The sequence below is a fragment of the Canis aureus genome, chromosome 29, assembly GCF_053574225.1.
Source record: "Canis aureus isolate CA01 chromosome 29, VMU_Caureus_v.1.0, whole genome shotgun sequence".
In the NCBI taxonomy this organism is placed as follows: domain Eukaryota; kingdom Metazoa; phylum Chordata; class Mammalia; order Carnivora; family Canidae; genus Canis; species Canis aureus.
In genome coordinates, this window is record NC_135639.1 from 1,621,202 (window position 1) to 1,641,965 (window position 20,764).

General features: G+C 42.0%; 1 protein-coding gene across 1 annotated transcript in view; it reads left to right on the forward strand.

The window, feature by feature from the left end:
- Positions 1 to 3,931: 3,931 nt before the first annotated feature.
- TCERG1L (transcription elongation regulator 1 like) overlaps positions 3,932 to 20,764 on the forward strand; it is a 186,542-nt gene continuing 169,709 nt past the window's right edge. Inside the window, exons 1-3 of the mRNA XM_077877177.1 lie at positions 3,932 to 4,285; positions 6,301 to 6,447; positions 7,222 to 7,402. Coding sequence (XP_077733303.1) covers positions 3,932 to 4,285; positions 6,301 to 6,447; positions 7,222 to 7,402 — 682 coding nt within the window. The remainder of the gene's footprint in view (positions 4,286 to 6,300; positions 6,448 to 7,221; positions 7,403 to 20,764) is intronic.

Genomic DNA, 20,764 nt, shown 5'->3' on the forward strand with positions numbered 1-20,764 from the left:
GATCCCGGGGTCCTGGGCTCCTCGTTTGCTGGGGAGTCTGCTTCTCCCTCTCCCTCGGCCCCTCCCTCCCCACCTGTGTGTGCTCCCTCTCACAAATAAATAGAAAATAAAATCTTAAAAAATACAATATCATAAGATGTGCTCTCTGCAATATTTATGTAGAACACATGACCCCATTATGTATAGGGAGAGATGAGTAGGATGAAATGGTGTGGAAGGGAGGTCATCGAAAAATTCACATTCTTTTTCCCTGAATGGGTTTGATTCGTTGTACTTTCCTGTTTTCTAGATAATCTAGAGTGACACATTTATAGTAAAACAGATGACTTGAGGGCAGCCCAGGGGGCTGAGCGGTTTAGCACCGCCTTCAGCCTAGGGCATGACCCCTGGGTCCTGGGATCAAGTCCCACGTCAGCTCCCTGCGTGGGGCCTGCTTCTCCCTCTGCCTGGGTCTCTGCCTCTCTCTCTCTCTCTGTGTCTCTCATGAACAAATAAATAAAATTAAAAAAAAAAACACAGATGACTTGGTAAAATGCCCTTTGTCAGGCAGGTGCAGTCCAGCCTGTCCATGACGGCTTGAGGCCGCCCCCTGCTCCTGAGCTGATTCCCCGCTGCACCCCACCCACGACTTTGCTCCGGAACTCCCAACTGCGTTCCCAGCTGAGACAGGGCACGTCGGTCCGGGTGTCCTACTACGGAGGCTTCAAAGTCACCGTGCTGGAGGCCACCCTGTCCTCGCTGCTGGTCACCCCCAAGTCCCTGCCTCCGGGATGCATGCTCTCAGGGGTACAGACCCCCCCAAGTTCAGCAGAACTTTGGGAGCCACTCCGCTGCCTCTCCCTCTGACCCCACACTGAGTCAGGCGCCGCGTTGCCAATCGCTCCTCCTGGAACCGCTAGGCTCCCGCTGTGGCGGCGGCTTGCCTGGCTTCCGTCCAGGGCCTCATCATGTCACAGTTGGTGAGTGTTCAGGAGGGAGGGACGAGGTGGCATCCGGGCTTGTTTTGGGAAGATGTTCTGGCAGTGTGGGCGGGTAGGCGGGGCAGGGCACTGCCGAGGTGACATCCTGGGCTCTTGCTCCCTCCTGTTCCCCGGGGGCTTATTTTAACTCTGCAGGCCTGGAAAGGAGGATTTTCATCTGTTTCTTTCTTTCTTTCTTTTTTTTTCTTGGTGTGTGTGTGGGGGGGAATTCTATTAGCTTTTACTTAGAAAAACAGAGTAAAATAACTTGGAATAAAAAGAAAAACCTTTTACAGCCTGCAAAATCTTATTTCATTGATCTCTCCCTATCGCCCAACATTATTTTTTCCTGAAAGGTAATAAACAATTCAGAACTCATTAGCATACGTCAATAATTCACATGGGTTTTCTTCCATGGTGCGAATCTCCTCCCGCTTCTCTGTCTCACCTTAACTGGAAATGTCTGCTGGTTTTCCCCCTGAATACACAGACAGACTTAAGGCTGTTTTTATTGGTTAGGAGGACTTGACCCTAATTGTGTATAAAATGCTTCACCAAGAAAATTTCTCACTGAGAAAACAGGTCTGATTGTAGGGTGCTAGTGCTAGCCATGTGCCCTGCCCAGGGCTGACCTGCCGGGGACACTGCCAGGTAAGGAGACTTGTACACCAGCAGGGCAGCTCCACCTGGCACAGAGCCTCCACTCGCAGATGGGCGGCCCCCTGGTTTCTGGTCCTCAAGGAGAACAGGGCTTCCTGCTTTAAGAGAGTCCCTTAGATCCCCACTGGGATTACCGTGTCTATAGGTTGAATGGGGAGCACGAGAGAAACCTTCAGATGAATCTAATTGAAACAAGAGCCAGAAGTAGGAGATGAGCCCATCTCCTGGGTCCCCCATCATATCAACTCATTTATTAGTGGAAGTCACTCTGCATCTCTGTTGTCCTAGGCCATGTCCCTAGAATTTAGCACAGGACAGGACAAAATCCAAAGCGCTGTAATAAACGAATACGGTGAAGCCCGTGGCAGGAAACGGCAAAGGAGTTTGGGCTACTCTGAGGTTATCTGAGTGAACGATTGTGATATTTCCAGCTGTCATTCAGAGCCAAGCGGTGGCCGAAGGCACCGTGCACTCAGGGCACTGGAATGCCCAGGGAGGGAATAAATATGACCAGGTGACAACACTGACTTTAGTGGAACCACCCCAAGGACAGTGCTGGGTATGAGTGGGGTGAAGCTGAAGCACCCACAGATGGTGGCTAAATCTGCCTCCCCAGGGGCATGGGGTCGATGCCTTCCGTTCACACCAAAGTGAGCACACAAGCCGTGCACTGCCCCCAGTGGTCCGCAGCCTCCAGCCTCCAGGTGATGAAGAAGAGAAAAAACTCCGATTCCGCAGGACCCTTTAAGTGGTCCACACTAGCCTGCCTGAAGATGCTCGCCCCCAACCCCGAACCCGGCTGCGACCATCAAGATCAAGACGCTGGTATCACGTGTGCATGCTCATACGAATGTATGCACATGAATTAAGGGCTTAAGCTAAATAGTAACAGCCTCTAATCTGCAGAGCTTTCTGATTCTAGGTGAGAAAAAAACAAAATCTTGCCAGTACTTTTTTGCATCAAAGAGAAAGCTGAACTTGCTAATTGAAAACTGGTTTGCATGGAGGAAAGTGTGGGGATGCCAGCTATGTAAATTAGCATATGCCCGGATCTACAAGAAATCATGCCAGGCCAGGAGGAAATTAAGCAAATTAGGTTGAGCGCACAAGGCTAGAAGCAAATTGAAAGCACCCAGGGTGCTCCCGCTTATCTGCGGGGTGGGGGGTGGTCGGCAGACCAGTTCAGAGGTGATGAGAGAGCGCGTCTGGGGAGTCCCAGCTGCGACTGTGGGTGCAGGTGGGTGGTGCAGGCTGTCCCTCCAGGTCAGGGGGAGCTGTTCATGCATGCTCTTGAATGCTCGCACCCTAATTCCTCCCCCGTTTCTGCTTTCGCCGGCTGGAAGCTCCTTCGTTAAAGGCTGCAAAGGAGCTCGGGCTCTGCTGGCTGCGGCGCGGGGGCGCGGGGGCGCGGGGGCGCGGGGGGGGCTTCTGCGGCTTAGGGACCTAAGCGGTCTGCTGGCCCTGGGATCGCCCAGGGCTGGGCTGGGGCTCAGAGCCGCGCCTGCGGGCCGGGATCCCAGGGACGTGGAGCTGCGGCCTTCCAGGCCCGGGGCTGCGGCGGGAGCTGGGCCCCAGCGGCCGGGCCGCGCCGCCTGGCGGTGACTGCGTGTGCCCGGCGCTGTACCTGCTCGCTCAGTGCTGCGCTGAGCCGGGGTCCTCGGAGCAGGGGTCGGTCCCCAGTCCCAGGCCGCTCGGGGGGCCCGGGAGAAGCCCCGTGCGGTGCGTGCAGGGGTCCTGTGCCCGCCAGCTCGCGGCCCGTCCCGTGCAAAGGCCCGGGGGCGACCTGCCCGCTGTGGCCACGGCGCCAGGGAGGCGTGGGGCAGGCGGAGGCCCGCCCGGTGTCGCGTCGGGGGTGCACCCGCACCTCGGGGGCCCCGGGGCTTGGCCCTGCTGCGGCGCGGCCCTGGGCGCCCCCAGCCCCGCCCGGCGGGGACGTGCCCGGCTCCGCGCCGCCCCGCGGCCCCCCTCGCCGCCGCGCTTGCAGGCGGCTCCCGGGTCCCGCCGAGCGCGCGTCCGCCCGGTGCGCACCGTCCGCGGGGTCGGCGCGATCCGCAGGCTCCCAGCCCCGCGGGGTGGGGGGCGCGGGCGGCGGGCGCGGGCCGGGCCGGGCGGGGGGCGGGCGCGCTCGGAGGGGCGGAGGCGGGGAGGGGAGGGGAGGGGAGGGGGAGGGGCTCCCGCGCGGGGCAGGGGCGGAGCGAGCGGCCGCGCCGCGGAGCCAAGTGAGTTGGCTCCGGAGCCCGCGCCGCCGCCGGCCCGCACCTCGGGCGCCCGCCCCGCCGCCCCGCCGCCCCCGCCGCGCGCGGGGATGCAGGATGCTGGGGGGCGCCAGGCTCCAGCGGCGGCGGCGGCAGCTGCAGCAGCAGCCCCGGCGGCGGCAGCCTCCGCTCTGGCCGATGAGCGCCGACCCGCCGCCGCCGCCGCCGCCCTGGCTTTGGATGGTCCCCGGCTCGGCCGGGCTGCTCCGCCTGGGCGCCGGGGTCGCGCCCCCGCCCGTGCTGCTCGCCGCGGCGCAGCCCCCCGCCGGCCCGCTGCTCCCCGGGCTGCCCGGCTGGCGAGCCCCGGCCGAGCCCCTGCTGCCGCTGCTGCCGCTGCCGCCGCTGCCCTCCGCGCCAGACCACGCCGCCGCCGCCGCCGCCGCGCACCACCTCCCGGTGCTGCACGCGCAGGTAACGCGTCCCCGGCCCCCGCGGCCCCCGCCGCCCCCGCCGCCCCCGCCGCCCCCGCCGCGCCCGGGGCGCCGCCCTCGCGCGCCCTCCCCGCGGAGGTCCTGGGCTCCCCGAGCCGGCAGCCGCGCCTCGGCAACAAAGTTGGGGCAGCGACGTCCCGCCCTGGCCGCCGGCGGCTCCCGCGCCAGGTGCCCGCCAGGTGCCCGCCAGGTGCCCGCCAGGTGCCCGCCAGGTGCCCGCGCGGGGCCGCCCCTGGGTCCGCGGGGCCGGGGCGCTGTCCAGAGCGCGGTGCTGAAGCGGCGGCCGCGGGCGCCCGGAGATGCTGCCGACTTCCCAGCAGCGAAGTTAATACTTTTACAGTCTCTGCCAGACTTGAAAAGCAAGCTGGGAATCAATAGCTATTTCTGATTCTGATCTGGGCTTTTTTGCTTTCTTGCTTTCTTTTTTTTTTTTATTTTTTTTTTTTGGAAAATAGACTCAGGACCATGCTTCAAGAGGATTCAAACCGATGGAAGCCGGCAGGGAAATCCTGCCTCTAATATTGAGAAATCTTGCCGCCGTTTCCCCCTCCCAGCCTAGGTCGGCCTGAGTCCACCAAATTAGCAAATGCCGTATTGCACGCTAGAAGAGTTTTGGGTTTTAAAACGTGGAATGAGGAAGAGAAAGTGACTGTACCTTTGATTAATGGTGCAACGGAGCAAGGCAGGCTGGTTTTGGCAAGACCCATTGTTTGCTATCTAACTATGCAGATGCATTTAAATCGGGGAAGAACACGTATTTTATTTCCAAAGACTGTCCTCATTAGCATATTCAAATGAGCGGTGTGTTAGAATACATCGTTTAATTAATTTAATCCCGATATTGTCTTGTGAGCTTTTCTGAAAGATGTTATTAAACTCCTCCTAAATTGGTCTTTAGACTTAATGATACATCGCGTATGCGGTACTAGATATCACATTTTGATGTGTGATGCAGTTCATATTGGGTTTTATTGAATAAACGTTGGTAGCTTTTTCCATGTTTTGAAAGGGTTGTTATTTCAGAGTGCTACCACTAGAGGTATATAACGTCAAGGAACTACAATTTTTTTTTTTTTCTGTATAGAACACTGCATTTGTGTGTGTGTGTGTGTGTGTGTGTGTGTGTAAATTTAAAAAGAAAAATCCAAAAAAACTTATCTCTTAAATATTTTGGGGCTACGTATTTTCTGTTTAATGACAATATTGGGAACCAGAAGAATATTTTCACATTAACAGGAAAATCAAAGATGCTTTTATGATTCTAAAACAAATAGATATCAAAGTGTTCCGTACCATTGAACAATGATCTTATTTGTTCTCTACTGATGAAGACTCAGTTATTCAAATTAGGGAGACTGTCTCCTAAATGGTCTGCCCCCTTTCAATGTTTGCTATTTTATTCTGTGCATTGGAGTCTTCGGTTGTGTGATAAGCTCACTCACATTTTCTTTGCCTTGCAATGTATTTGCATTTGTGAACCTCGGGAAACTTTGAATCCTAACCCCTGAGCTAATTTTATTTTTAAGGTATTAGATGTGTTGGTTCTTAAATAAGTATAATTAATACAAAATGTTGTATTGAAAGGGTCATCCTAAGATATACCTCCCTACTAGCTTGTGAAAAGAATTCAAGAATTATAAAAGGAATACCCAGCATTTCATCTTTCCACTGTGGTTTCTCATTATCTCAGGGGAGAAACCCATTTCTTACCATTTTCTCATGGCTTTGTGCTTAGAAATTCTTTCTCAGTATGGAAGAATGCAATGTTGTTGAAGCTTTGTGGTGATTCAGATATGAAAACTTTTATACGTTTTTAAGATTTGTGAATATTTATGATTTTTCTTCACTGTGGAAAGGAGGATTTTCTCTCTCTCCTAATCGAATACATACATTTAAAAATTCTTCTTTGGAAGCCGCTACCCCAACATCTTGTGGTACAAAGTAGTTGATCTGTGTAGGCTAATGAGCACTCCCTTATCTTTTCTTGGGTTTCAGTGGCTGTGCGGTGGCCATTCTCCAGCCATAGGACTGTCCCCCTCGTCCACTGTGGAGTTGGTGCCCATCTTCCCACATGTCTGCCCATCTGCTCTTCCACCTCCTATTGGGAAAAGTTGGATAGACAAAAGGATTCCTAATTGTAAGGTAAAATGCGAGTAGTTTCACTAGATAAGTTGACCTTTAATTATTAATTTGTTGGGTATTTCCACAACGGCAGAAAACACTGTGTGTTTTCTAGTTGTAATATCTAGGGCTAGACATAAAGCTTTTCAGAATAAGATCAGTCTGTTAAAAAAACACCAGCAGAGGTGTATGTGTGTGTGTGGGGGAGGGGTCATTTTGTTTTAACTGAAAAATTTAGATTCCATGGAACAATATACAAATTCTACTTCCGAATCAGGATCTACTTTAAGATTTTTTTTTTCAGTTTTTAGATCTGTAACCATTGATCAAAGTCTAGTCTTAAACATTATATAATTGAAATATAGATTTTATGAGTGGTTTCTTTTGCTCTAATTACCTTAAGTGTTCATCTTTCTTATGATTTATCTTAATTTTTGAATTCAAATTTAATGGCCACACTGGGTTTACTTGAAAGCTAAAGACAAATAATATGGTGACTTGTTCTATAACACACTATTTACCTCACTGGGGTGATTGTTGAATCTGTAAGCTGACTGTTAGGCTGAATTAGCCAAGTCAATGGTTGAAGATCTGCCCGGGAGACTTTATCTAGAAGGTGATTGGTGTCAGAGCTCCAAGGGTCTTTAGGGGTTCTAGAATGATGCTTTTATAGAGTTCCCTACTTAGAGGATCTCCAATATTTGATCCATGTAAGAAAAGAAATATTTTATAGCAGCGTTTAGTTTTTATCATGTGTCTTGTCTTAAATGTAATGCTTGCTTTATTTTTGGACAGATCTTCTTTAATAATTCCTTTGCTCTGGACTCCTCGTGGATCTATCCTGAGGAATCAAGGTTGTTCCATGGGCACGAAAAGCCCCATTTGTTGGCAAATCAAGTCGCACTGTCTCTGTCCAGACCAGCTCCTGCCTCCCGGCCTCTTCCCACCGTGGTGTTAGCACCTCAGCCAATACCAGGTTGGTGCCCCAAGTATATACATGTATTCTGTTTCTGCTTTAGTTGTAAGTTAGTTTTGGGTATGAAAACTGTATTTGTCACTTTAACGAAGTAATTATTTCAACTAATAATGTTTTTCATGAGCATGATTCCTTTCTATAAAGAAATTGGGAGTTGAGTAGCTCATTCATTGTGTTTTTAGACCATGAGTTCAAGACTCATTCATCTTGTTTTTAAGATGAAGGTATGGCTGAGGGGGTTTTGACAGACTCCTATTTTTTGGTGCTCAGTTTTTAGAATTGGACCAAATCTCCTGCTGGTAGCTTTTCACAGGAGCACTAATTGGTCAGGCAATTCATTACGTATGTTACTTGTGTAGGGTGAGGTGCACATTGCAAAGCCCCCTGGTCTGCAGGACAGGGGCACGTGTAAGGTGTTTGTGAATTTTGCCTGCGTGTTGGGGGGTGATATTGGGAAGGGCCTGTAAAAATACACTGTTAGGAAGATGGATTCTGTTCTATCTTTGGAGTCTAGTGGCCTGAAAGAGCATTTGTCCTGGAACAGACTCCCATGAAATAATCTCTGGATGAAAGATTGTATAATAAACCTATATAGCAACAGGAGAATAAAATCATCTTATGAATTTTTAAATTGATTTTTAAAATCACCTTAACATAGATCATTTTATAAAAGCAAGCATTGTCCATGCCAAGATTATCTAGCAACGCCTTCCATTATGGAATATTTTATGACTTCAGAATTACATTATCTTCCTGTAATTTCCTACCTACCAAGCTTTTCTCAATGTGTGTCTCTAAAATTAAGTAATAAGGACATGTTCCTGTGGATAATGCAGTGCTGGTTTAGGAGATACATTCATTTTCTTCTCTCCCTGCCTACCTTACGTATTCTAATGTGCTATAGATCTTGTTTACTAAGAAGTCAGGAAGAACAACTATTTGTGTTTTTCACAGGCTTTAATGATTCTTGACTGATACTTGTCTTCTGCGCTTGTAATTGTGCATTACTGAGTTATTAAATCTGAATGCATATCGTACATACATTTATAAACATTTTACACTGAGGTGATCCTGTTTCCTATTTAATTTAAGGACCATAAAGGATGATCAGATCACATGTATTATATGAGGATTCCATGACTTTAGCTGGCATGCATACCATCCTTGAGCATCACAGAGACATTTTTCATGACTCCTACTCCTCTTCCTAGGAAACCTGTACTATGAATGTGCTAAATATCTAGTTGAAGAAGCTTATGGCAAGTTACAGCTTTTCTGTCGTACAGATATCGTTTATTGATCTCATACTTTATACGAAGCGTATTTATGTTCATTCTACCTCTGACTTTTGACTGATCTATTTTAAAGGACAAAATACAATAATAATTCTTATTATCATGGTTGATAACAGGACAATCATTCTGACCTGGGCTATCATCTGTCAAATCTCTGCTTTTATTGTTCCCTGGGGTTTTTACTTTTTTTTTTGGACTCATAATCCGTAAGAATATAACACACTTTTATTTATCTTTTGGGATGAAATGGGTCTCCCCACCCCCACCCCAGAGGTAATTTAGTAACAGTTAAATATGTGTGTTTTGAGATGGGAATTTTTGAAATGTGAAAAAAATTTTTTTTGATAAATTTCAAAATTTTAGGAATTACTATTCTGAAAAGCATGTATTAGATATCCTCTGTCCAAAGAACATATTTAGGGGCTTTGTGTATATGTTACCAACTATTTAACAGAGAATCAGGGAGGGGAGCTAGTAACTGTGGGAGGCAAGGTCAGCTCTGGATCAGCGAAAAAATAAGATGCATCATTGCAGATTCACCATAGTTAACAAGAAAATAAAAATGCATTGAATCATTTTACATGTCAATTTTCAGAATATTGTTAAAAGTGATTATTAAGGGGTGCCTAGGTGGCTCAGTTGCTTGAGCATCCAACTCTTGTTTTTGGCTCAGGGTCATGAGATTGAGCCCCGTGTCAGGCTCCCTGCTGGGCATGAAGCCTGCCTGAGATTCTCTCTCTCTCTCTGCCCCTCTTCCACCCCCACCCCACTCACATGTGCACTTTTTCTCTCTCTTTCTCAAAAAAATTAATTATTAAAATTGCTATTAAATTTTATAGCCTATTGTAGATCAATAAATTTAAATATTATATTTACTTTTTATTATCTAGTTATACATTTTAAATGTAAAACATATTGCATATCTTATATTAATGTATCCTGTATAAATATGTTATCTGGTTGATATTCTAAGTTGATCAGTCTTGTTATAAATTGTTATATTCATAAGTAAATGGCCTCATATCATAGATATATTTTACTGATCTGTTTTCAATTAATCAAAGAAACAGTATCAGAACTCCAAAGGAACCAGAAGAATGAGTCAAATCCCCATTTTAAATAGATCTAGTGAGCAAAGCTCATTTTCCTTTCTTGGATAGATAGCAATTTTGTGTAATAATCATTTTCGAAGTAATGTTTTGTATGCAGTGTTGTGTCGTACACAGTGCAATGTCAATATACACCATGAGCTCCAATATACACTAGAAAGCAGTTTTGTTTGAATAAGCATGTTGTTTGTTGAACTGAATTAGAGGCCAAAACAGGTAGAGATGCTGGTGTGGGTGACCTCTGAGACTCATGTTAGTATTGCACCACCCCTGCCTGATATATTGTTGGTTAATTGACTGCAGCAACAGGGTCTCATGTAATATTAGCACACCTGTAAAGCTGAATCAGTCATCTGAAGTCTAATAAATATTATAAGGGACTTTGTTTTGATCTATACTAGACTCACTTATGTTGACAATAATAGTCATGATTTGCCATCATGTGTAGATCTGAAAAAAGCTCATTGGCCACTTTTAAGCATGGAAGCTAATGTTTAATATCAGATTCTTGCCTTCATTCGCTGGACAGCTGTCTTTGGGCACCCCCCCTCCCTGCCCCGCAGCCCACAGGCATGGTGCAGGGCCCAGGGCCACGCAAGGCTCCGTGAAGGAGGTCAAGCTCCAGTGGGGGACAGGCAAGTCACCAGATAAAATCACACAACATGGATCCTGACTGCTCTGTGCAGACCTTTAAGGAGATTCTTAGGAGGGGAATCATCAAGAAGGGCCTCACCTGGGGGGGAGTGATGCCACCCGAAACACATCTCCAAGACTTAGAGGAACTTTAACAGGGCAGGAAGAGGGGAATGGAATTCCAAATGAAAGGAGTTAGAACATCCCAAGACACAGACATGTGAGAAGTGTTGTGTCTGGTCATTAGGTGTAGTTATGTGTGGCCACACCTCAGAAGCAGATGAGGAGGGTCAGGGATGGGGCAATGAGTGGCCCTGGCTCTGCAATATGAGCCCCATTTCTCCACTGGAACCATGCTGTGGCTAAGCCCCAGGCTCTTTACTGAGCTTTGTAGAATTTTCCATCATTCCTTGGCTCAGGATCCATGGTTCCTTCAGGAAAGTGAAGCAGAGCAGACACAGAGAACACAGAGCATTTTCTCATTGCAAAGTAAATCCAAGCATTTAAAAATATGCAAAGTTACAGCTGTACTAGAAACTTAAGTCTTTAATGAATAATTTAGTGGCTTTTTAAGGAATTATCCCTAATTACAGTATGAATGGGTTGAATTGAGAAATAAGCCAGGACTCACTCATTCCCAGACCTTGGAAACTGATTCAAGGCAAGCCTGGTGGGGAGGAGAGGCAGCGTGCCACCAGCATAGATGCTCTCTCTTCTTGAGGAGCTCATCCACACTTAGGTCAGCCTCTTTGCTTTAGCTCCTCTGCCAAAGTCCCCCTTCTCCCACAGGGTGCTAGGAGCCCATCTTTTTCCCAGGAGGAAAAGGAGTTGCATTTCATCTTAAGTCATGAGGATAATAGCAAGCCGAAGAGGAGGCAGGGCTAGCATGGAAATCATGCTTACTAAGGAGTCTCTGTACTGTACTTGTAAAAATGAGAACTTCAGAGTCCCTCTATCTGCTCAGAAATAAAATTACTTAGATTCAGAGTATCAAGCAATGAGAGGAGAAGATAATTAATTCAGCCTCTGTCCAGTAAAGATGCATGAAATAATAGTTTGGTGGAACATGAGATTTGTCTAAAAGTTGTCTGATAACATTGCCCTTCCACTTAAGATCTAAGAACCTGATTCTACCAACATCTTGTTGGGGAAACAAAACAAAACAAACAAACAAACAAACAAAAAACACGAAAAAACAAACCCACCTCATTCAAAGATGACCAGTGAGAGTGAGAAGGATAACCAATGGAGGATGACGTGCGGAGCCTGAAAATACACTGCTTCATAAAAGATTCATTTACTCAAAAGATGTGGAGGAGAAACAAACCTAGGAACAGGTTCTTGCACAGGAGCTTGTAAATATGTTGGATAAATCAACTTTTGGTTTACCTTAATAGGGAATAAAAGAGTTTTGTAGGAAAGCAGCAAAAGATAAGATCAAAAGGGAGGGGGCCAAGTTGCAAAGTCACGTGGAAAGATAGTTGGAAGAAATGAGAAAAGAATATAAGGGAACTTTTGACATTGGCAATTAAAATCATTAAGGAGAAGAGCTGATTCTGAATGTAATGAGGGAAGACAGCACAGGAAAAGTCTCAGGCATGGGTATCTGGGACAGGGAGAGATGAGAACAATGAGAGGAGGTGATATGTAAAATAGAAAGCAAACAACGCATCTATTTTTATTCGACCTCCATGGAAGACAAAGTACAGCAGAAGCATTAAATGTGGTAGAGCCTTGTACCTTGCTTCCTATTTCCTGATAAGTTTTACGAGTGGGAGAGGCACTGCTTAACACAGGTGGGGACACAGCACATCATTCCTCGGCACCAGATGTGATTAGTTGATGGGGTAAGCTTTAGACAATTGTGAGGACAAAAGTTTGTGATTGAAGAAACCTATGTCCAACAGGGAAGTTATACACACGCATAAGCAAGGACAAGATTTCTCAAATAAGCAACAGATCAACTTTGTCACACCAACGTTTTCACCTCAAATTCTACTTTGTCTAAAGTTCGTGTTCCTTCTATTCCACTTTTACAGCTATTCCACATCCCTGCGTTATCTTTCGTGTCAGCTTTGCTTTGTCTTTTGTTTTAAGCTCAGATTAACTATTTAAAGGCAGGGTCTCTGCCTTTGCCTTTTAAAGATGTAGTTAAGCATATTTATATCTGCTTTCCTATTTTTGTATTTCTTATATATTATTATATCTTGTTTTAAATGATATTTTGTAATTCTTTTGTTTTTGTTCTTTTTTAAGTTTTTATTTTAATTTTTGTTAGTTAATGTACAGTGTTACACTATTTTCAGGTGTACAATATAGTGATTCAACACTTCCAAACATCACCTGGTGCTCATAAGGACAAGTGCACTCCTTCATCCCCATCACCTGTTAACCCATCCCCTCATCCACCTCCCCTCTGGTAACCATCAGTGTGTTCACTGTAATTCCTTTGTTTTAATCTATTTTTATTCTTTTGCTGTGCCATTTGTGTTTACCTTTATTTTATATGATAATTTGGAATGTGCTGATCCTCTTTTCTCAAGCAATCACCAGTTAGATTTTAAAAAGCAGACCTGATCTTACATTTCCTCTAATTTCCAAATCATGACAGCACTACCACTTTAGGAAAATCATGACACTTTAGAATCCTTTTTATAGACTATGGGAAATTTGGGAAAAGTTTATGTCATAAACATTTATAGCCTCTCTTTAATTTCCTCTACGAACTGAGAAATTAAACAAGAACTGAGAATGATATTAGTCAGGTTTCAAAATATCTGTAATTATCAACATGTCAGTCATATAGAATACTTGTTAATTCATTATAAGAATGAGTGAAAAATTCTAAGCAATGCTCTTGATGGAGAAGGAATTACAATAATAATTATAATCTGAATAAATAGCCTCGAAATGTGTGATATAACTGGGGAGAAGAGAAGTGAAAAACATGAGTACAGACTCTTTAAAAATCCCTCAACTTTGTTACAAGAAGCAGAAACATTAAGAAACTTTCATACTTGAAGCCCAGATAACAAGGTCACCCAGGTCTGAGACTGGACCAGGGCTGCTGCCCACTAACCAGCCTAGCACAGATGAGTGAGAGTAACAATGATTTTCCAGTGCTGCTGGGAAGACATGGAAAATGACCCCTTTCTGTGGTGCAGGAATATGAGGATGGCTAAAAATTGAGAGAAGGAAGCACAAATATCAAGAAAGTCTGTAAGATACCCCAGAATTTACCCTAAACAAAAGGCATTGTTAAAGGATTTTGAAGCCTCTGGGGCGTTGAAGGCTACTGCAGCAACAGAACCAAATCCAGGTCAACACCCAAATATACTGACTCACCTCATTCACTAGCAGCTTCACAGAAGAAAGTGGGTGCTCATTTTCTAGGAGTAAATCCTGTTCACCTCAATCTCTAATGTTCTATTCATGATGTGTGGCAATCAATTAAAAAGTTACAAGACACACAAAGCAAGAGATGATAAACCATATCAAGAGATAAAGCAAGCAACAGAACCAGATCCTCAGATGACACAGATGTTGGAGCTATCAGACAGGGACTGTGAATTACTATGAGTGAGATCTTCATTAATGGAAAAAGAGGGCAAACTGCATGAATAGGTAGAGAAGTTCCTTAAAGACATGGAAAATATAAGAAAGAATCAATCTAAAATACTAGGAAAAAAGCATGGTATGAGAAATGAAGAATTACTTTGATTGATTCACGAGTAGATGTGATATATCCAAGGAAAGAATGAGTGAACTTAAAGATAGGTCATGAGAAATTGCTAAAATTGTAACATGAAGAGAAAACAGATGAAAAAATAGGGCAAACTTTCCCAGAGCTATGACGTTATAACAAATGGTTTAATATACATATAATTGAAGTTTGAGGAGAAGGAGAGAAAACATTATTTGAAGATATAATGACTAAAGGTGATCAAAAAAATTATGAAACTTATCAAAAATATGGCTCTGGGAGACTCTACAAACTTCAACACTGAAAACTAGACAAATCATATTCAAACTTCCGATTCAAAGATTACAAGCAAAAAAAAAAAAAGATTACAAGCAAATCTTGAAGACATCTAAAGAAAAAAAACACATTACATAGATAGAAACACAGCTTAAAATTCTAGGAGTTTAAAAAAAAATTCTAGGAGTTTTATTGTCAGAACCTATATAAGCCACAAGGCACAAAATAACATTTTTAAAAAACTGAAGTAAAAAATCTCTCATTCAGGCCCTTTATACCAAACAAAAACAACTCTCAAAAACAAAGTGAAATAAATATTTTTTTTCCAAACAGAAACTGAAAAGAATTCATTGTCAGTAAGCCTGTAGGTCAAGAAATTATAAAGAAGCTTACCAAGCAGAAATAATATAATAACAGGGAGACACTAACCTGTGCAAAAAGAAATAGAGAGTTCTAGAGATAAAATACTGTAAAGTAAAAAATATTTTTCCTTCTTTTTAATTTCTCCAAAAGACAACTCTATAAAGAAAAAGCAGTAGTGAAATAATGTATGTATATCACATATGTAAAATCAAAATGTGTGTCAACAACCACAAAGGTTGGAAGAGAATAAATGGAAGTATAGAACTGTAAGGCTATTACACCATATATTAAGTGTTATAATATTATTTGAAGGCAAACTCTGATAAAGTAAATACATATCATAAAGCATAGAGTGAACACTTAAAAATTATTTAAAAAGTTGTAGCTAATAAAACAATAGTGTAGATAAAGTCAGAATCATAACAAATAACACAAAAGCAGGCAGGAAAGGAAAGACAAGGATCAAAGTATAGATGGAACAAATAAAAAATTGATAACTACAGGATGGTAAAGCACAAATGTATAAGCTCCCAAATTAAAAGGCAGATAGATGTTCATCCTCAAATATATGATGTCCACAAGAAACTCATTTAAAAAATAAAGATATAGAGTAGATAAAAGTAATAATATAGAAAATATACAGCATGGACATACAAATCAGAAGAAGGTGAGAGTGCTGGTATTAATACTAGGTAGATTGGAATTCAGAGCATGAAATATTATGAGAGATAAAAAGGAACTTAACATAACTACCAAAACATGCTTAAAAGCATACCAAGAGGGCATAATAATTCTAAATGTATCTATATCTAGTGAGAGAACTTCAATATGCATGAAACAAGGACAGATTGAATTGAACAAAGAAATAGACACAATAGCAGTTGGAGACACTGGTACTTATCTTTCAGGATTTCACAGAGCAAGAAAACAAAATATCAGTAAAAAATTGAGAGGACTTACACAATACTATCTACCAGCTTGATTAAATTGACACTTATAGAACACTCTACCTAACAACAATAGCATATATATTTCTTGTGAGCATATGGAAGATTTAACAAAATACATCATATTCTTGGACAGAAAACAAGTCAACAGAATTTAACTAATAACATGTATATAATTTGTTTTCTTGCCACACTATAATTAATCTAGGAATCACTAACAGAAAAAATAGTCCAGAGAATTTTCAAATATCTGGAAATTAAAACTGTCAAGTAACATATTGCCGAGAGTGGAAGTGACAAAGGAAATTTAAAAATATTTAGAATTGAATGCAAATGAAAGTCGATTTTAAAAATTCTTGTGAAACGTAGCTAAAACAGTGTTTAGATAGAAATGTATATCATTAAAAATGCCTGTATTAAAAAACAAATTCTTGACAAACTATTAGCAAATTGAATCCAACACATTAAAGGGAGTGTATATCATGATCAAGTGGGATTCATTCCCGCCATGCAAGGATGGTTTAATATCCACAAGTCAATAAATGTGATGTATCACATCAACAGACTGAAAGGTATAAATCATATCATCCTCTTAATAGATGAAGGAAAAGCATTTGACAAAATACAACATCCTTTCATGACAAAAACCCTTAACAAACCGTGTATGGAAGGAACATACCTCAACATAATAAAGGCTTATGTGACAAACTCCTAACTCATATCATACTCAATGGTGAAAGGCTGAAAACTTTTCCCCTAGGATCAGGAACAAGACAAAGGTGCCCACTCTCACCATTCTTATTCAACATAGTACTGGAAGTTCTAACTAGAACAATCAGGCAGAAAGAAAGAAAGAAAGAAAGAAAGAAAGAAAGAAAGAAAGAAACAGAAAGAAAAGAAAGAGAAATAAAAAATAAATAAAGCAAAAGAAGAAAAGAAATAAAAAGCATCCAGATCAGAAATAAGGGGATAAAATTGTCTTTATTTGCAGATGAAATGATTTTATATATAGAAAATCCTAAAGACTGAGCCAAAAATCTGTTGGAACTAATCAATAAATTCAGAAAAGTTGTAGGATACAAAATCGACATACGGAAGTCAATTGCTCTTGTATTTCACAATTTCTGTTTTCTATTTCATTAAAGTATCTGAAAAAAGAAATAAAGAAAACAATCCTTTTCACAATAGCATCAAAACCCATCAAATGCTTAGAAATAAATTTAACCATAGAAGTGAAAGATCTGTGCTATGGAAACCACAGGACTTTGACAGAAGAAATTGAAGAAGACACAAACAAATGGAAAAAAAACCCACTTGTCTCTGTTCATGGATCAGAATAATTAATATTGTTAAAATGTCCATACTACCCAAAGCCATATATAGAATCAATGCCATCCCTATCAAAATTCCAGTGGCATTTTTCACCAAAATAGAAAAAAATCCTAAAATATTTATGGAACCACACAAGACCCTGAATAGCCAAGGCAATCCTGAGAATAAAAAAGAACAAAGCCAGACACATCAGGTGTCCTGGCTTCAAATTATAACACAAAGCTACAGTAATCAAAACAGTACAGTACTGGCATAAAAATAGGCACATAGACCAATAGAACAGACTAGAAAGCCTAGAAATGAACTGCTGCAGACATGGTAAACTAATATTTGACAAGGGAGCCAAGTATATTCAGTGAGGAAACAATTGTCTCTTCAATAAATAGGCCTGGTAAAATTGGATAAACACACGCAAGAAAATGAAATTTCATAATATATAAATGTTGAATTACTATGTCATACAGCTGAGCTATTCTAATGTATATCAAGTATACTTCAATGAAAAAGATAAAGTTATACTCCTATCTTATAACACTCACAAAAATTAAAGGCTTAGGCATGAGACTTAAAGAGAAAGACCCCTCAAAGAAAACAAAGAAAAATCTCCTTGATGTTAGTCTTGTCAACAGGCTTTTGGATATGACACCAAAAGCACAAGCAACAAAAGCAAAAATAAAAAAAAGTGAGACTACCTCTAACTTAAAGGATTCTGCACAGCAAAAGAAACGATTGAGAAAATGAAAATGCAACCTAAGGAATGTGAGAAAATATTTGCACACCATATATCTGTTAAGGGCTAATATCCAAGATATACAAAGAATTCCTAAAACCCAGTAACAACAACAGCAACAACCAACAATCCAGTTAAAAAAACGTGCAGAGGAATTAAATAGACATTTTTTTTCCCCAGGGAAGACATGCAGATGACCAATAGCACATAAAAAGAAGCTCAACATCAGTTGGTGTTAGGAAAATGCAAATCAAAACCATAGTGAGCTATCACCTGATACTTATCAGAATAGCTACTATCAGAAAGACAAGAAATGAGTATTGGTGAGGGTGTGGAGAAAAGGAAATACTTTTGCATTGTTGGTGGGGATGTCAATTGGTACAGCCACTGAGGGAAAACCTAAAATTAGAGATAAAACTACCCTAAATCCAGCAATCCCACTTCTGGGTGTATATTCAAATGAGTTGAAATCAGGATCTTGAGAAGATACCTGCACTCCCATATTATTGCAGAATCATTCACAATAGCCAAGATATGGAGACAATCTAAGTGTCTTTTCACCCCAGGGATTAATGGATAAAGAAGCTGTGGTGTATATACTCAACGGAATATTACTCAGCCATGAGAAAGAAAGAAATTCTGTCATTTTTGACAACATCATGGACCTTGAGGGCATCATGTTAAGTGAGAAAAGTCAGATGGAGAAAAACAAATACTGTATGATCTCACTTCCGAGTGGAATCTAAAAAAGCTGAACTCATAGAAACAGAGTAAATTGGTCACCAGGGTTGAGGAGGGGAGGTTGGGCAGATGTTGGTCAAAGTGTACAAAGTTGCAGTTAGAAAATGAATACCTTCTGGTGATCTGATGCACAGGTTGGTGATTAGAGTCAACAATGCTGCATAGATGCTTTAAAGTTGCTGAGAGGCCAGATCTTAGATATTCTCATCAAAAAAAGAGAAATGAGAAAATAAAAAGAAAAGTCTGAAATCAATGATCTCATCTTTCAGTTTAAAAACTAGAGAGAGAGAGCTAAGTCACTGGAAAGTAGCAGAAGGAAGGGAAGAGTATTGACAAGAGCAGAAACCAAAGAAACTGGAAACAAAAATATAAAGAAAATCAATGTAACAAATTCCTTCCTTCCTTCCTTCCTTCCTTCCTTCCTTCCTTCCTTCCTTCCTTCCTTCCTTCCTTCCTTCCTTCCTTCCTCCTTCCCTCCCTCCCTCCCTCTTTCTTTCTTCTTTCTTTCTTTCTTTCTTTCTTTCTTTCTTTCTTTCTTTCTTTCTTTCTTTCTCTCTCTCTCTCTCTCTCTCTCTCTCTCTCTCTCTCTCTCTCTCTCTCTCTCCTGGTCAGTACAGCTGAAAAAACCCTGGGTTTAGAGTATAAAAAAACAGGAGAGGCGCTTGGGTGGGTGGCTCAGTCAGTTCAGGGTTTGACTGTTGATCTCAGCTCAGGTCTTGATCTCAGGGTTGTGAGTTCAAACCTCATGTTGGGCATGGATCCTATTTAAAAAAAAAAAGAAACAATAAAAAAGAAAAGAGGGATAACACCTTATTGACATCAGGAATAAGAAAACTATGGATCTTAAAAATGAAAGAGAAAAATATTATAAATTACTTCACAACAATAAACTAAACTCAACAGCTTGGATAAAAGAGACAAATTCGTTGTGAGTCACAGCTACTTTTGCTTGCTCAAGTAGAAAACGTGATTAGCACTCTGTATATTAAAAATATTAAATTCATAATTTCAGTCCATCCATCAGAGAACACTCCAGACCCAGACAGCTTCAGTGGACTTCTGCCAAATATTGAAGGAAGAAATGATACCAAATTTAAGTAAACCTGTTTGAGAATAAAAGCAGGAACAACATTGCCCAATATTTATTTATTTATTTATTTATTTATTTATTTATTTATTTCTGAGGTCCTCATTCCTCTGATTTGGGAACAAAATAGTGCAAAGAGAGACAATTACAGACCAATATGCTTCATAAACAGAGATGCAAATATCCGTAACATGATATTAACAATATATAAAACTAATAACACATCATGACCAAGCAGGGCTTTTTCTATGTAATCAATGCTGGTTCAACACTTGCAAATCAATGTTATTTACTTAATCAAAAGGAAAAAGAAGAAAAGCAATATGATCATTTCAAAAGATGCAGAAAATATATTTGTCAAACTCAACATCTATTCAGATTTTTTTTCTATTCAGATTTTTAAAAATAACAACAAACGAAATTCTAAGTCAACTATGAACTACTTATTTTAGATGTTTAATTCATTCATTTGAGAGAGAGAGTGCAAGCACAAGCAGGGGGAGGGGCTGAGAGAGGGAGAAGGAGGCTCCTTGCTGAGCAGGGAGCAGGGAGCAGGATGTGGGCTCCATCCCAGGACTGAGCCAAAGGCAGACACTTCACCAACTGACACCCCCTGGGTGCCCTGAAATCAACTAGGAATTAAAGGGAGTGTCCTCAAACTAAGGAAGGACATCTTTTAAAGAGTCAAAGCTAATGTAGTATTTAGTAGTGAATGCCTGATGTATTTTCTCTAAGATGGTGAACAAGGCAAGGGTTGTGCTCTCCCCATTCTATGCAAAATTTTACTAGAAGTTCTAACCAATGCAATAAAGCAAAAAGAAAAAAAAAATGGAAAGCATACAAAATGCAGACAGTATCCAGACAAAATGCCATATGGACCATCCCAGAGTCTACTGGAAGCTACTAGCTCTTGTAAATGAGGTTAGCAAGTTGTAGGACACAAGGTCAATGTGAAAATTCAGTTGTGTTCCTGTATTAATGGTGATGAACATTGAAAATTAAGAAAAAAAATCGCAGTATTATTAAAGCACCCAAACTGTGAAATATTTACAGGTTAGCCCAACAAAACATATGTCCTGAAAACTACAAAACATTGATTGGAGAAATCAAGGACATTAATCAATGGAGGGATATTTTGTATTAATG